Genomic DNA, 17,845 nt, shown 5'->3' with positions numbered 1-17,845 from the left:
TTTTGTGTGATTTCTCTCTGCAGAATGTGACAAGTTGAGGAAAGATGGTTTCCGGAGCTCCCAGTATTACTCTCAGGGTCCCACTTTTTCCGACCCCATCCAGTCATGCAGCAGCCTGCAGGGGGACGAGGAAGACTTAGACAATGACAAAAAGGTAAGACAACTAACTCCCTGCACTCTGCTGCAGTAGATTTTCAAGTCCAGTGTATGAAGCTGTGTAACCCTGCCCTCTAGTGGTCAAACTTGTACATTTAGAACATTTCAAGGGTACAGTGGAGGTCAGTCTCTCTTTGCCCCATGAATAATATCAATAGCAGCAATCTATAGATCATTTATCTGTGTTAGCATTGAAATAATATTTCCCAGCATCTTAAATTCAGTTAATCTATTGAGCATAAATATTTCTTCACACTTATAAACTTTCTTTGAATGTTGTAACAGTGTAATTAAATGTTTTCCCTGTTGTCTAGTGCTGGGTTTTTCAACCACAAGTGTGCCATGAGAGATCGCCTTGTGTGCCGTGGGAAATTATTCAATTTCCCCTTATTGTTCTAAAAAACAGTTTTTAAAGCTAATTAATTATTTCTGCAAATATGCCATTGCGATTAAAAATAAAATAATTAAAAAGAAAGGGACACAACTGCCACTCATTTCTCATCATTCATGTTAGTAAACTAGATTTGTTTAATTCTTGAACATCAAATCCCTCCATAACAGAATGTGATTCTTAACGATTAACAGTACAGAACAAAATTGAATTATAAAAATGTATTATAATAATAATAATTATTATTATTATTATTATTATTATTAATGATAATGATAATAAAAATCATCTATCGATCTATCTATCTATAAAAGCAAGGACTGTGTGTGTGTATGTGTGGGTGTAAGTGTAGGTGTGTGTGTGTGTGCGCAGATTGACCTGAGACTTTCAACATGGCTGCTGCTTAGTTCAAAGGTGTGCGACGTCACATTTGTTTGGACTGCAATAATTCCGTTCTTGAATGATTTCATAAAATTGTCTTAAATGCAGTTTTGCAGAACAGCTCAATGTTAACAGGTAGTCATGGTAACTTAGGATAAGTTGAAAGCTGCTAATATCCCTAAAAAAAAAACACCCCGTAAATATTGACCAGCATGTGTCCTCAGTGAGCAATGTTTGTAACTAAGGTGAGTAAAAAATAATAAAGATAATAGTTTAATAATTATTTTATGATAATAGAATATTGTAAAAAATGCAAAAATAAAAACATAAATAGGCTTTCACTATATACTGTATATATATACATTATTATAAATATAATATAAAGTTATATTATATAAAAAATACAATATTTGGAAAAAATGAAACAATATTTAGCAGAATAAAGTTCAATTGTAGTTCTAATATTTAATTATTTTCTTAATTAGAAATAAGAAATATTAAAGATCATAAGAACTTTTTCTTTGTGTTTATTTGATTCCTTTGATAACAGCGATTGTATGTTGTTAATATCGACTACAAAGTTTCATTTTTTAACATTTTTAGTTGGCGGTGTGCCATTTGATTTTCTTTTTCCAATGAAAATATGTACCTTGGCTCAAAAAAGGTTGAAAACACAGGTTTAGTGTGCACTCAAACAATGTATTATCTGCTTAACCATCACTTTTCTCCTATTTCTTCACCAGTCCACTGCTTCATCAGCAGAGGATGATAAGTCTCACCTCTCCCTGCGGTCCCAGACTCCTCAGGGTGGGGGGGAGGCAGGTGAGCTATGCGAAGTGGACGGAAAGCTGGTCTGTAGCAAAGCTGCGCCCCTCCCCACGCCGGAGGAGAAGATGAGGCTGGCGGCTCAGGCCGTCCCCACAGACATAGTCGCCATCAACGTCACAGGTAGGCCCCGCCCCCAGAGAACCGAACCCACCCCGTCATTCATTTCATGTCCTCGGTGCAACAGGAAGTAGAAGCATTGGCGTAGTGATGAACAAGACCATTGAGTCCCATCCTCTGTTGCTGACTTTTGGATTAAGTTTGTTGTCTTGGGATACACAATGCTGAGGATACACACTATAAAGCCTCATGTATTAACACATTTTATCTTGAGTTAACATTTTGAGAAGTGAAACAAACATGCTTCAATGTTTTTATGAAAAGTCACCAACAATGTTGGACACTCCCTGTAATCGACGCTATGCTAACGAGTGCTTGAACGCTAATCAGTTACTGCACAGAATACCTCACTTCCTCCTTTATGTCCTATCATTCCTCCTGCAACCTGACCTTCACCCTCCTTCATGCATGCATGTGTGTGTGTGTGTTAAAACCCTTTGACAGCTTATCCAGGGGTCAAGGCTTTGCCCCGACGATGCTGGACTCTCGTCTGTTTGACAGATGAGCGCTGGAGCGCGGCAAAACATGTCATCGTTATTCCCCTGTTGGCGCCACATGCATGATACCAAACATCTCATTCTACAACATTAAGGCTTTATTAATATTATTAGTTGATAGTTGACGTAGGAGTCATTGTGAAAGTCATTGTGCGTCTTTTCGATCAGCGTTTACATTCTGCAGCTGTTGTTTCCAGCAGAGCAGTCATTAACATTCTAATGAAAGCTTAATGTGTTCCTGCACCACACGGATCAGCTACGACTTCATTCTCCGTCGGAAGGAAAGAAAGAGTGAAACACACACAGACATGGAGAGAAAGTGAGCGAGCGGTCAGACTTGTCTGTGATTGTGTGAGGGTATGATGGACGCATCACTTCCTGTTCTCACCATGGTTACAGTCAGGACAAGCACTGAGGAACATCAGCCATTCTTTAGGGGAAACTGGACAGCCAGAGAAGGCGGATGTTTGGAGTGTGTGTGTTCTCATATTTTTCCTGTGCACATGTGTGTTTGAATAACAATAACGCATGAAACCAACACATCTTACATGTATGTTTACACCAAGATATTAACATTAACCAGCAACCAATTTCCTCAAACATGGGTTTAAGTTGTTTTCTCAACTTTAACTCTTGTTTTTGTATTGTTTTCTTATGTACATTTTAATTCAGTAAATTTGTAGAATTCTTTTTCAAGACTTTTCAAATTTTGTTACATGGTAGGAGTGCATTTAAGTAATCAAACTTAAGGTATTATTAACTATTTAACACTGATTTATTTTATTTTAGTTATCTGTTGTCTGTTACAATTATTTTTTTGTTAATTATTGCAATGAAGTATTAAAAAACAACAACTATGTAACAGTCACTAATGTAAAAATGTAGAAACATGTTAATGAATAATAGTAACATTTGTAATTAGTATTAATTATTTGAAAAAAATAATCTGACAAAAATATGAGGTTTGATTTATTTCATTTAGACGTATCAAATTTGATTTATTCAACTTTTAAAGGGTTCAGAACTGGGTCTGTTAATTATAAAATTAGTACGTTGATTAGGTTAGAAACAGCTTTGAAGCCTGAGTAAATCTGCAGGTTAATGACACTCGATGTAGGTGAGAAAATGACCCCATGTATTTCTTCTAATGCTGCATGTTACAACAACTATCTGCATGGTTTAAAGTTTGTTTCCTCTGACTAACCGACTGCTCTTTGCCTGTGTGTCTTGCCTGCTTTGCTCTCGCCCTCCCGCCTCCCAGGGGCCGTGTTTGACCGACAGGCGAGCGTCAGGCGCTCCCTCATTAACACTGACACCGTGTCCCGTCGGTCCAAGAAGGTCAAACGCAGAAAGACTATATCAGGCCTGCCTGACGACATCAACCTGGAGCTAGGTATGCACCACTGTGCGGGCTCTACGGCACCATCTGCTGTCTAAATACCTGCACCAACAATCCTGTTACCTCACCACCTTGCCAAATTGAGGCAGTGTCCCAGTGTTACGTAAAGTGTCGCAAGTGTTAAAAGTCTCAGTTCAATTGTGAAAAGAACTTCAAAGTGAGTCTTGATCACAGATAAGTGCAACCTTGAGCATAATTTGTCCTTCATGAACACCTAAAGAGCTGCTTAACATTTCTATTATTGTGATATTTTAAACCATCATGTTCAGGTCAATAAATCTAATATTTGTGTGTGTAATGAGGAGTGAAGGTTCAGAGGCTTCCTACCTTCAGTGAGTCAGCTAAGGAGGGTATTAAGCACTAATCTGACACTGTGCTGCACATGGCTAATGTTTATTTACAAGTCACAGCTGCAGAACATCTAAAGCAAAGTAGAAATCTTCTGTTTCTCTGTGTGGTATGAAAACCAAGGGCTGAGGTTTTATGTCGGTTTAGCAGCAGATGACGACTGCGTCCTACGCATGCCGTGATTAGCGGTCCGAGGTAATTGTTCCAGTGCTTCACCCCTTCACTCTCTCTCTTCCCTGCGATGGAGCTGCCTGCAAAGTAGACTTTAATCTATCGCCGCAGCAGCAGCAGCAGCCAAGCTGTCAGTCCAGCTTTTAGCAAAGGGAGGTGTGCCTGAGTGCAGTTTAGGAGACGGTGACTGTGGCCAGAGAGAAGAAAGGACACAGGCAGGAGTGCACATGTGCATGTTTGGGGATGCGAGCATCAACAGGAGAGGCTCCACAGATGGGCAGCACAGTGGACCCCCGGTCTGGTTTACAACTGGTTCTTCTACTAGTTTTACAGGCTTGTATGATTCCTGTGTTTTGTCATTGTGTGCCCTTGTACCTGCATATATTAGATGTATCTGCAGTGGGTTTTGTGCACGATTGTGTCTGCATTGGATGTTCACATCGTATATATCCTGGTGCGTGGACGTGTCTTTATTTGATAATACCTACCCACGAGACTGTGTAGCTTCTCTGTCAGAACGGCAGTGGAGAGACAGGACTAACTCTGTCTCCTCTTATTTGTCCCTCCTCTGTGAAGGAGAGCAGAAGTTATTAACACACACAATCAGGCTAGGGAAGATCTAATTAATTAGCTTCCTCGTGTGCACAGTTTATCTGGCTGCTCAGTCAAAAGAGCAGAAAAGCTTTCAGGCTAATGAGGAGAGGAAATGTAGCAGCTGTTTGCATGATCGCTTAATGATCTTTTTCTCTTTTTTGTTTGTGTGTGTGTGTGTGTGTGTGAACAATAGGACGCAACGGCGATCTCCGGCCACATTCCATGTTCATCCCAGGACAGTACTCCACTTTAGGCAGAGTTGGCAGTGTCAACTCAACGCTCCGCCGTTCAGTGACCAGAGAAACCAGCTGCCAGACTGAAGAAGTGAAGATCGTCCCTCCGTCAGTGAGAAAGATCCGGGCCCAGAGAGGACAGGGAATCGCTGCTCAGATGGCCAGGATATCTGCTTCCACCTCTACAGGAAGCATATCCATCTCCAGCAATGACAGCTCCGGATTCATCATGATGCCGCACCAGTTCAACAGAGACCTTTCTCGTTTCCACAGTCTGCCCCGACAGGGTGCCAGAGTGTCTCTGAGTGCGGATCCCATCTACAGCAGCACACCAGTCAAGTCAGAGGAGCAGCTGTCGAGGCAGATTGGAAAACTCCAGGCAGATAATACGGTGGTTCACATGAGAAACGTCCCCAGAAACGGAACGCTTCCCCGGCCCAAGTCTCAAGAGTTAAGGGGGTCACAGTCCAGTGAGTGGGGAGGGGGTCCTGCATGTGCGGTCTCTCCTCATGCTGCCTACTCCACCTCCTACATCCCCAACGCCACCATGTCGAGTTCCTCTGAGGTTATCACTCTCAACACCTCCAATCAGCTCGGCCACTCCCCAGGGTCAGTCTATCCCATTGCCCGACCAACCAGCCTGGCTTCCCCCACCAGTACAGACGTCCTCACCATGGTCACCTCCACCCCTACTCACTCCACACAGGATGGAGGTTCCACTAGACCTGCTAGTCAGTCATCCCACTCAGAGGGGAGCATGCACAGTCGGAGCACTCTGGCTCCCACTCCACCCTCCTGTCCACCAGAGGAACAGTGGATCTACGACACGGCTGAGAACGTGATGGTTTCACACCGCACTCTGACCTCCAGCTGCTCCACACCTCTCACCCAGCTGTACAGCAGCATGGAGCTGTCCTCCAGGACCACTACCGACTCCAGCTCCATCTACTCTCAGGACAACGATGGCTATTACACCTCCATGCACATGGACTCCGGCCTGCACTCTCGTAGTCACGGTAGCGGACACGGGGCGGCAGTGGGTCGGGCCAGACACAGCATGTACGAGTGCCGGGAACTGGCCAATCAGGAAGACTCTGGGAGTCTGTACAGTAACAACTCACTGTCCAGAAGCATCTCCCTCCGCAAGTCTAAGAAACCCCCTCGGCCTCCAGCTCGTACCGACTCTCTCCGACGTAAGCCCGGTCCGAAGAAACCACTGGGCGGGGTCAGTGCAATCAGTGGCGCTAACGGCTCTATGCTTAACGAGTCTCTGATAGCTAGCTTACAACAGAGCCTTCAGATGGGGCTCAAAGGAGGAAAGGGAAAAGGTGCTTCACCGTCATCTCCTTCTCACAGTCCATGTAGTGACTATGATGACCCATGGGTGCTCCGCCCACGCAGTCACAGTAGCATCAGTGCAGGCAGCTCTGCAGCGTCACTGGCTAATAACTCACACAGCGGTGGCGTGTCAGGGGTGTACTCATTGTGTCCGGTGACGCCGACCCACAGCGACACCAGCAGTCTGCGGTCCGACTACGCTGACTCGTGGGGCTACATGGACTGTCCTCGTAACCATGGTGATGAGAGGGCGCAGACTACCACAGGTCACATGTCTGATAGCAACTCTGTTGAGCTTCACCCAAACACTGGAGGCATTCCCAGCAAGGATCCAACAGTTGGAGCTCCTGTCAAAGTGGAGAGTTCAGTAAAGCCCAAAGCCTCCACCTCGTCCCCGGACAGAGTTCACAGACTGACTTCACCATCCAGTGGATACTCCAGCCAGTCCAACACACCCACAGCAGGAACCCCGGTCCCTGCCTTTGTCAGGTCCATGTCTCCTTCAGGCAGCCGACCCAAACCAAAAGTACCAGAGAGGAAGTCGTCTCTCATCTCCTCCGTGTCCATTTCCTCGTCCTCCACCTCCCTTTCCTCCAACACTTCAGACCCTGTAAAGAGCACCAGTGTTCCTCCACCTCCACTGCTGTCTTCCTCAGCTCCCAACACCCCTATCAGCCCACCCCCACCTTTCCCTGCACCTCTACCACCAAGTTCAGCTTCTTCTCCTCCACCTCCCCCGTTACCTGCCACTCCTCCGGTCTACTCACTGAGCCAACTCCCTGCTTGGTCCAGCTCTCCAGAATTCCCTCCTCCTCCATCTCCTGAGACTCTAATCAACCCTAGTTCATCTTTTAATGGGAGCTTTACTCCTCCTCCACCTCCTCCTCTCCCAACTTCTCTAATGGCTCCCCCTCCACCTCCTCCTCTGCCAGCTTCTGTCCCGGCTTCTTCTGCTTCTTCTCCATCCCCTCAGAAATCAGTGAAGGAAACTCCTAAAGCCGCATCTACAAACAGTCCCACCAAGTCCCCTAAGCCTCTGATCACCCCGTTTGCTCTGCAGAGTGTTCAGCTGCGCTCAGTTCGGCGACCAGATAAGGACATGTTGGAAAACACAAACCATGTTAAAGTTCAAGAAACAGGAATGGACATTTTTCAGAGTCTAAAGCCCCTGAACTTGGATCGTTCGCCATCTCCTGAACTGAACCACTCACCAGAGGAAGACTCTCGTCAATCCTCCCCATCACCTGTGTCAAAACTATTGGAGGAATTATCACTGGACTGCATCATGTCAGAGGACGTCCCAGATTGTGCTGCCATGAATGGAAAAGCTGAGCGTTTCTCTCTCTTTAATGGAAAAGAAGATGAAAATGAAGAAGTAGTTAATCACTCTCCCATTAAACAGGCACCAGCAATCCCAAAGAAACCTCAACTTTCCTTCATCCCTTCAATCAGCAGTCAGCCAGCCAATGAACAGGCGACCAGACCAGAACAAACACAAAACTACGTTGATGCTCAGATCCCACAAATAATAGAAGAAGTGAGAGAGAAAAAATGTGAGCAAGAGGAGGAGAGCTTGGGGTCTCCACCAGAGAGCAGTGACGTCCAGGAGGAAGACAGGCACCTTGCAAGCCTGGAAACAGACATTTATAACGGAGTTTGCTCTAACGGAGTGGTTTACGAAGAGGAAGAGGAGGAGGAAGGAGATGGAACGAGCAGCACCACTGGCTCTGTCAGCCCTAAGGAGGAAGACTCCGGTGAGTTTTTTTTTTTTTTTTAGTATTCCTTTTACAGATCAAGCTCAGAACACTTGTTGTGTTTAAACATTTATTTTTAAGCCAATGTTTGTAATCCGATGCAGTTAAAAGCAGCACGGCTGGCTGCCAGCTGTGCAGCAGCTGGGAAGTTTGATCAGAAACAAACAGACAGACCTCCCTCACTCACTCAAATCATAGTTACCGACAATTCTAAGCACATTCTTTTTATCTTTTCCCTCATTCTCTTCGTTTTTGGGTTATCTCTTATTCGCAGTCCCTTATCCCACTCACTCAATTTTCATCCCTTTATTTATACCCAACGAGGGAGGAGGAAAATGTCCCCGGGGAGCTGCTTTTTGTTGCTGGATGGAGAAGGGGGAGGGGCTCTATCTTACCGGACGGAAAGGGAGGGAGGGAGGGGGGAAGGGGGGGTTGCATATGAAGGGGAGGATGGAGGGAGCGTAAAATGAGACAGCCTGCATAGGCTCAGGCAGTCACAGCTCACAGTCGGATGGGGAGGTTGATGGGAGGAGGAAAAGAGGCTGAAGAGGAGAAGAAAGGAGAGAATGTAAGAGGATGAGCGTGACTGTCTTCATTCTCAACTGTGTCCAAACTACTTGTCCCTTCTTCTCCGACTCAGGTGAGGTTTTCAACTACAGCTCCACGGAATCGTCTCCAGCTCCGTCCATACAGGACAGGATGGTGACCCCGACTCCCACGCGACCCCGAACCACTGAGGATCTGTTCGCCGCCATACACAGGTACCGTCACCATATTTCCTGCCTTATTGTGCTCAATCTTCTACTAGTACTACAACAACTTCCTCCCCCCACTTGTGTTCTGGATGTATAATTCATCCCTCCGAGCTGGTTTTTCCTCTTCACACATCCTGGTTTTCTCTCCTTTAGAATCTCATTCTCAGCAGCCTCGTAAACATGTCACCCTGATCTCTAATCTCGCCCCCCTGTCACCCTCTGCACATGATTTCTCTGTTTTCATCTGCGATTGTCAACCTCCTCCTCGTCCTCCTACCTCCCATCTTTCAGCAGGAACTTTGACCCATCATGAGCGTGTCCACCTGTCAAAGGCTGAAGTAGAGTTGGTACAGAAGAGGTCAGAAGGAGAGAAACGTTACTTTGTTCATTATTTAGCACCTCAACACGTATCCTAAACTAGGTTAGAGGCCACTGGAGAGGAGAGGAGAGGCTTCCCCGTCTCTTTCTCCACACATCACTCCACAGACTCCGACACTCTGCAAAACGCAAACATTTCCAATGCAAATGTTCACGTGTCAGCTGCAACTTGGACTTGTCATGAGCAGCCCCAGATTTCACTTCATGTTACGTGCACAACTGGGATTTATTGTGTGCAGCTTGATTGTGAAAGCTCCTTTATGTATTTTATCACACTTTTCTCTCCAGTCACACCTCCCAGTATGGAACATATAGGATTGTTTCACAGCTTTGGAAGGTGACGAGGGTTGGTTTTCCAGCTGGTGAAAATCTGCACCGTGCAGAACATGATAACATATTAAGTTTTTCTGCAGAATGAGGCTTTTTTTTTCTTTTCGATCCAATCCTGAGTTTTCATTTTCCAAGGCATAGTGAAATTTGTCTTTTTCTGACCTGCCCACTTGCCTTTCCTTTCTATTCTTCACATTATGCTAAATTTAGTTCTCAGTTTTCCTGGAAATCCAGTTTCTCTCGGAAGATTTTCCAAATCAAACACAGGATTATTTATCCAGCTGTTAACCTCCTTTTCCTGCGATCGGTGACCCTGCTGTTTTACATGCTTGACTGATGTCAGGTGTGTGTAACGAAAAGTCTGATGTAACACAGATTTTAACAATGTGCGGTGGAATCTTTTTTTTTTTTTTTGGTAACACTGTAATTGAAGTTTTATACATAAGGCTGACATTATACTCATTATCTGTCATTAGCATGAATAAGTTGTCATGAAGGCTGTTAATAAATGTCTTTAGCTAAATTATGACAACTTTTGCTATTTTATGACACCTTTGGAGCTATGTTGGCATTTTTGGGGTTAGGTGGAGGGATCTCATGGGGTTAGGTAGGGGTAGGGTAACGATCTTCAAGTGTTACCTTTTTTTTTATAGATAAAATCAAAGTGTATCCATCATAGATCAATGAATCAAACATCATTTACTCCAAAAAGAAAAGGAAAAAGGTTGAAATTGCTGTTTAAAAGTTAGTTTTCATCTCCATTGTAAACACTCGCATTGCATTGTGGGATGTGGTGTCCCGCAAATGGATGCGTAGAATAGTATTTTTTTTACTTAATTCTTACTGTGATTTCTAGTTTTTCTTTGCCAGACGAGGAGGACAATGATCCAATTGACAGTATTTTTGTTCTAGTTTGTTCCTGGTATTCCCTGTGATATCAGAACAAAGTAAAAGCACTTCTTTTTATCTGAGTTAAAATTTATGGTGGGTAGCAGCTTTTAGTTTGCATTTACTGTAGAACGCCTACGTCCCATTTTCAGTCCTTGAGGGAAGAACTTCTATCTGCAGAACTAATCAGAGGATTCAGAGATTCTGTCTCATGTTTTTAGCAGCAGAAGCAGTGATGTCTCTCCTGTTCTACACCTTTAATGATGTCTTACCTTTCCACTGTGCAGAATGAGCATGCAGTGGGTGTGGGTATCCTTCCTAGAGGTGTGAAGTGGCAAGTAGCTACTTTTTAATTAGTGATAGCGCTAATGTGGCGCCGCTTTCCACAGGGATGTGCAGTCCCTGAACGCCTCCCTCACAGACACATGAGGCTGATTCCACAGCTCACTCTAACGTCCCATTGCTACGCTTTAATCCAGGACTTATCAACAGTGTTGTCAGCGGCTGCGTTCGTCCCCACTCGTGTGATAAATATGGGCTTTGGGCTGTAATTTTGTTCTTTGATTTCTTTTATTTTTTGCAGCATCTGAGCTTTCGTGTATTGTTTGCAGCTTTTTGGTTTAGTGAGATTGTGTAATGCTGCTGCTGGCGGTGCTTACCACGGTTGGGGTCACTTATATTTGTAATTGCGTAATTATAATTGCAATTGTAATTTTAAAAATCTGTAAGTAATTTAATTGAAATTGAGTTCAGATAATTGACTGTAATTGTAATTACCGTGGAAATTCACTGAAAACTGTCAATTCCAATTGAATTAAATGTCAACAGGTTTATGGCTTATTCGTATTTAGTTGTTTCATATTAAGTTTTCCCACCACCTGTCATTGAATTTTCACGCTCATACAGGTGGTAATTGTTAGAATAGTTAAGGTTAGATTTAGAATATAATAGATTTTTTTTTAAATAGGGATGATACAGTTTTACAGAGTAACAATAGTATGAAGAGCTTCAAGCTATTGCTAAATACTAGCTGCGCTCTTACATAAGATATGATAATAAATGCACTAAAATCTAAATGTATAGATGCTAAAACGACACAACAGACATAAAAAATGCATAGTTATCACAACGCTATATGAATAAAAGTTAGCAAAATTATAATTGAACTTCAGTAATTGAGGTCGTAATTGTAATTGACTTTCAGGGGAAAAATAATGATTATTATTTGTAATTGGGAAAAAATTCTGGTGACCGAAATCATGGGTAATTGAAAATGTAATTGTAATTGACCCTAACCCTGGTGCTTACGCTCAGCCTATTTAAAGGTTTCATCATGTTGGCTTTTTAACCCTCAAACATCTAAACTTGTGATCACTGCAGATGAATTTTAAACATGCTTTCCTTTACCGAAGTAATTGATCTCGTTGTTTCTTTACAGGTCGAAACGCGAAGTCCTGGGTCGCAAAAAGTCTGAGGAGGACAAGTCTCGGGTCGGGAATCATTCTCAGTCACTTCCTGTGACGCCAACAGCATGCGTTTCCCCGGTACCGGTGACATCGCTGTCTCGCCAAATGAGCTCCATCCAGCGAAACCTTCGTAAGTCGTCGACGAGCAGCGACTCGTTCAAGGCGCTGCTGCTGAAAAAAGGCAGTCGCTCTGAGACCAGCTTCAGGATGTCGGCCACTGAGATGCTTCGCTCCACGGACCCTCGATCCCACCGGACCCGGTCCGAGTCGGCCCTGGACTCTCCTCTGTCTTCACCCTCCTCGCCATCAACACAAAGCCCCTCCCCCTCCTCTTCCTCATCCCCTCCTGGCCGTGGGAAAAGAGCGACAGAGGAGTGGAGCCGCTACGACGCCCTGGCCTTGTCCTCGCCGACGTCATCGCCGTATTCAATGAGTGGCTTCAGGTACGGACGCTCCCGCACGCCGCCCTCTGCCTCCAGCAGCAAGTACAACATGCGTAGCCGCATCCTCAGCAGCCCCATGACGGTGATCCGTGAGCGTGACGGGGAGCTGGCTGAGAGCGAGCACGGAGACACTGCAGAGATAATAAGGCTCAGAGACTCAAACGGCACTTTATCAGAGCAGAGCAACAGTTAGGGGAGGGGTAAAGACTGGAGGACAAGCCTAAACCTAAGCCCCGCCCACATACGTGTGAACACGTGGAGGCCATTGGTCAGCACAAACACAACAGGAGGAAGACTGTGCAAGACTAGCTGATCTCATCCTGTACTTTGTTTGGAGGTCCATCTTTTTTTTTGTCCTGCTGTTGTTGGTTTGTTTTCTATCGTTTTGTCTTATTTCACTTTCTGGAGCCTCTTCCTCTTCCTGTTTCTGTTTGTCTGAAGGATGATGTTTGGATGGTAAACCACAATGAAGTGAAGGAGTTAAAAAGTGGCAGACCGCGGGCGTATTTCTGCTGAAAAGTGTGAAAGAATGTAAAAGGATGCTAGCTTTGTGGGTTCCTGGTGTTTTGCCTGAACGCTACGGTTTCAATCCAGATGAAACGTTTCAGACACGGTACGACTTCAACCGCCGTCACCGTCAGGTTTTTATTTTTCATTCTTAGAAATGCTACATCAGCAGTTCTTAGGACGCAAACGGAATCATTTCCAGTTTTGGAAGCTGAGGCTCAACCAAAACACGATAAGGCTGAATAGGTTCTAACGGACCTGCTTTTTATGTTGTTGACGTTGCACTGTGCACATGTCCTTTTAAAGTGAGTTTTTAAACGTTTTGCTTAGTGAACACGTCATACATTGTGTTTGGAACGTTCCCACGTAACATCAGGAATGCATCTTATTGTCCCGGTCTTAGCGATGGTATAGAATACCAAAGAGCTTTAAAAATGAAACGACATGGCTGTTGAACTAAACATGAGCACAATCTGAAATCACTCAAAGTAAACTGAGGTTGTTTGTTTTGTTTTTTTTTTTAGCTTCAGTGATTTCTGTGATGCCGTTTAGTTTCTGCAGTTTTCTAGAGCTCTGTTTGTAAATACATAAAGAAAGGAATTTTAAATAACTTTACAATTATTTTCAAAACTTTGTACATTTTTAGAGGCCTCACGTTTGCTACCAGGGGAGTGGTTTTCTTTCTCTAGATTATTTATTTTCACAAAGCAGAGCGGCACATAAAAAAAGATCAGTTTTAAAGACACAATCGACTTGATTCCGGTCGATTTGTTGCGTTGAAGAACTTTAAAGTCGTATATTTACGCTCGAGCCTTCTACTGCCCTTAAATCTTGATGGATGCAAATCCCACACTGGTGCTCCTAGCTGAGTAATGTGGTTCCTACGCAGTGAGCTGACAGACGGAACACCCTGTGGTTTAATCACCTGTGACCAAAGTGTGTCTCAGCTCTGACTGGCTGTGATAGAGGGTCTTCTTACTGGTGAGGGGAAAGGTCTCCATCCTGGGGAGCCCAGTAGTGAAAGTGGTGAGAGGCTGCTCATGTGAATGTCTGTGTAATAAAGAAAGAAACAAGTTAATATAGAAATGTGCATCTCTGTGTCATTTCTCTCTGTTTGTGTGGCATTCGCCATCATCCGACAGCACAGAACATCCAATCACAGCCTTGTTAGCACCGTCGCCATGGCACCCGCTTCATCCATCATATGTAAAAGCTCCAGAGGCTGTTTAAACCAGTGGTTTTCAACCTTTTCAGCCAAAGACCCCCAGAATGAAGGTGCCAGAGACCTTCATTCTGAGGGAATGAATCGCCCGGAATTCTAATGGCGTCGCTTGAAATGTCAAGTAATTGATTTAAAAAAAATACTGATTGAAATTATAGTTTTGTAATTTTTTTAGATTATTATTTTCCAAATTAAAACACCATCATACAATCTCAAACAACTGTATTCTATACTTTCACTTCCTCAAATATTTATCGAGTTTTTAGAAAAATACAGTAGAAAAATTTAATTTTTAAAAAATTTTTTTTTTTTTTTTCAAATTAAAACACCATCACACATTCTCAAACAACTGTTTTCTATACTTGCACGTCCTCAAATATAAATTCTACTGTAGTTTAAAAAATACAGTAGAATATTTTTATTAAAAAAATTATAAAATTTAAATAAAATTATATTATTTAAATGTTTTTTTTATATACATTATCCTTATTCAAATTAAAACACATCACACAATCTCAAACAAATGTATTCTATACTTTCACTTCCTCCAATAATCTAGTTTTTTAATAAATCCAGTAGAAAATTGTAATAAATAATAAAAATGTAAATTGTATTTTTGTAATTTTAATAAAATCAGAACATCACAAAATCTCAAACAACTGTATTCTATACTATCACTTCCTCAAATATAAATCTAGTTAGAACAAAAATAAAGTAAAAAAATATATATATCTGAACTGGTGCATCTTGTTACTATAGTGCTACGTGTAACACTATAATATCACAAACAATCACAAAGTTATTTAAAAAAAAAATTCTGGGATCACCAGAAATTTGTGATATTAAAATGGGGTCACAACCTAAAAAAGGTTGGGAACCACTGAAATAAAAGCTATTTTTTCTATGTGGTTCCATTACAATAAATGCTCAGTTTGCAGGAAAGGTTTACGGTAGTTGTGATTGAAATCTGTTCTAATACAGTTAAACACACGTTAAAGCTGTGATCTCTGCGTAACATGAACAACTTCACAGGCTGCAGAGGAAATAAACTACGTTCACAGATAAAAAGGCAATTGTGAATTTAAAAGAATCAAAAGATGACCTTTAACTGACCTTTGCGACCTTGATGCAATCGTTTTTTAATAGTGTGCATCCATCATTCCATCTTCTACACCCACTTATCCTGTATGGAGTCAGTAAAAAGGTCAGTTGCTATAGTAGCCATCAGATTTTTGCATTGTAGGAATAAAACTGAAGGACGTGGAGACCTGGACATACTGTAGGAGAACATGCAAATGCTTCAATGCAAAGACACAAAAGACTTCGTCTGCAAAGATTGTGACAAACATGTAATTCAAAAGCTGTTATTTAATCCACTGTAATCAGATTACTTCCCCATGCTGAAGACGCAGATGTGTGTTTCTGTGTGTGTGTGTAGACAACAGAGACGTATCTGCTGAGTGCCCTGATAGTGTATTGGAAACAATCCAGCCCAAAATAAAACAGCCGAGTCAGCAGAATTGAAGCTGAACAGTGAGAGGAAAGATGGTCATTGATGGCAAAGGTTTGATCCTGCAGATAAAAAAGGTCATGACTGTCATTGGAGGATGAGATGCAACTTATGAAGGTAAAGCTATAGTGAAGCATAAATGTTGTCAAAATAATTTCAAACACCAAAAAATTGAGGTAAGGCATAAAACAGGGCGACATAATTTCAAATGCCAAAAAATGAAAGTAAGGCAAAAAATATGGAGAAAAATATTAAAACGCCAAACAAAAGGCTAAATTAAGGCATAAAAATTGTCAGAATTATTTCAAACACCAAAAAAATGGAAGTACGGCTATAGTAAGTCATAAAAAGGGCGAAAGAAATTTTTAACCAAAAAAAATGGAGGTAAGGCAATTGTAAGGCATAAAAAGGGTAAAATAATTTCACGCGCCAAATAATGGAGGTAAGGCTATAGTAAGGCATAAAAATTGTCAAAATAATTTCAAATGCCAAATAAAAGGAGGTAAAGATTTAGTAAAGTATAACAATTGGAAAAAAAAATTCAACCACCACAAAATGGAAATAAGGCTATTGTAAGGCATGAAAAATGTCAAAAATATTTCAAACGCCAAAAATTTGAGGTAACGCTATAGTAGGGCATAAAAAAGGGTGAAATAATTTCAAACACTAAAAATGGAGGTAAGGCTACAGTAAGGCAAAAAATATGGAGAAAAATATTAAAACGCCAAAAAAAAGGCTATAGTAAGGCATAGAAAAAATCTAAATAATTTAAAACACCAAAACATTGAGGTAAGGCTAAATTAAGGCATGCAAATTGTCAAATTCAGTTCAAACACAAAAATTTGAGGTAAGGCTGATGTAAGGCATAAAAAAAGGGAAACAAATTTTTTAACAAAAAAAAAAATGGAAGTAAGGCAATAGTAAGGCATAAACAAGGGCGAAATATATTCAAACACCAGAAAATTGAGGTAAGTCTATAGTAAGGCATAAAAATTGTCAAAATAATTTCAAACACCAAAAAATCGATGTAAAGCTATAATAAGGCATAAAAATTGTCAAAAAAAATTCAAATGCCAAAAAATGGAGGTAAGGCATAAAAACGGTGAAAAAAGCTCAAACGCCTCGAAACAGAGGTAAGGCTACAGTAAAGCATAAAATCAGGCGAAAATTTCCAAACGCCTCGAATAGGAGGGAAGGCTAAAGTAAGGCATAAAAATTGCCGAAAAAAAATTAAAACACCTTGAAACGAGGGTAAGGCTATAGTAAGGCATGAAAAAGATCGAAAAAATTTAAAATGCCTTGAAACAGAGGTAAGGCATAATAATTGGTCAAAAAAGTTCAAACGCCTCAAATCGGAGGAAAGGTCATAGTATGGCATAAAAACGAGTGAAAATTTTCAAATGCCTCAAAACGGAGGTAAGGCCATAGTAAGGCATAAAAACGGGCGAAAATTTCCAAACGCCTCGAAACGAAGGTAAGGATAAAGTAAGGCATAAACACTGGCGAAAAAAATTAAAACACCTCGAAACGGAAGTAAGGCTATAGTAAGGCATAATAATTGGTCAAAAAAGTTAAAACGCCTCAAATCGGAGGTAAAGTTATAGTATGGCATAAAAAAGGGTGAAAATTTTCAAATGCCTTGAAACGGAGGTAAGGCCATAGTAAGGCATAAAAACGGGCGAAAATTTCCAAACGCCTCGAAACGAAGGTAAGGATAAAGTAAGGCATAAACACTGGCGAAAAAAATTAAAACGCCTCGAAACGGAAGTAAGGCTATAGTAAGGCATTAAAACGGGTGAAAATTTTTAAGTGCCTCGAAGCGGAGGTAAGGCTATAGTAAGGCATAAAAACTTCAAACGTCTCGAAACAGAGGTAAGGCTATAGTAAGGCATAAAAAAGATCTAAAAAATTTTAAACGCCTTGAAACGGAGGTTAAGGCATGAAAAGAGGTGAAAATTTTCAAACGCCTTGAAACGGAGGTAAGGCTATAGTAAGGCATAAAAACGGGCAAAAATCTCCAAATGCCTCGAAACGGAGGTAAGGCTATAGTAAGGCATAAAAACGGGAGAAAATTTCCAAACGCCTAGAAACGGAGGTAAGGCTACAGAAAGGCATAATAATTGGTCAAAAAACTTCAAA

At 41.9% G+C, this 17,845-nt stretch overlaps 1 protein-coding gene across 6 annotated transcripts in view; it reads left to right on the top strand.

Annotated features, from left to right (window-relative positions):
* nhsl1b (NHS-like 1b) overlaps positions 1–14,060 on the top strand; it is a 100,668-nt gene extending 86,608 nt beyond the window's left edge. For 4 of the 6 annotated variants that reach the window (XM_028439299.1, XM_028439300.1, XM_028439303.1 and 1 more), the window contains exons 3-8: positions 24–154; positions 1,672–1,876; positions 3,632–3,763; positions 5,076–8,207; positions 8,848–8,968; positions 11,997–14,060. In XM_028439299.1, coding sequence (XP_028295100.1) covers positions 24–154; positions 1,672–1,876; positions 3,632–3,763; positions 5,076–8,207; positions 8,848–8,968; positions 11,997–12,660 — 4,385 coding nt within the window. In that variant the 3' untranslated portion in view covers positions 12,661–14,060. The remainder of the gene's footprint in view (positions 1–23; positions 155–1,671; positions 1,877–3,631; positions 3,764–5,075; positions 8,208–8,847; positions 8,969–11,996) is intronic. The other 2 variants (XM_028439301.1, XM_028439304.1) reach the window with 1 other exon arrangement.
* Positions 14,061–17,845: the final 3,785 nt, after the last annotated feature.

The sequence above is a fragment of the Gouania willdenowi genome, chromosome 24 (genome assembly GCF_900634775.1).
Source record: "Gouania willdenowi chromosome 24, fGouWil2.1, whole genome shotgun sequence".
Classification (NCBI taxonomy): domain Eukaryota; kingdom Metazoa; phylum Chordata; class Actinopteri; order Blenniiformes; family Gobiesocidae; genus Gouania; species Gouania willdenowi.
This window is presented reverse-complemented; position numbering and strand designations above follow the sequence as displayed.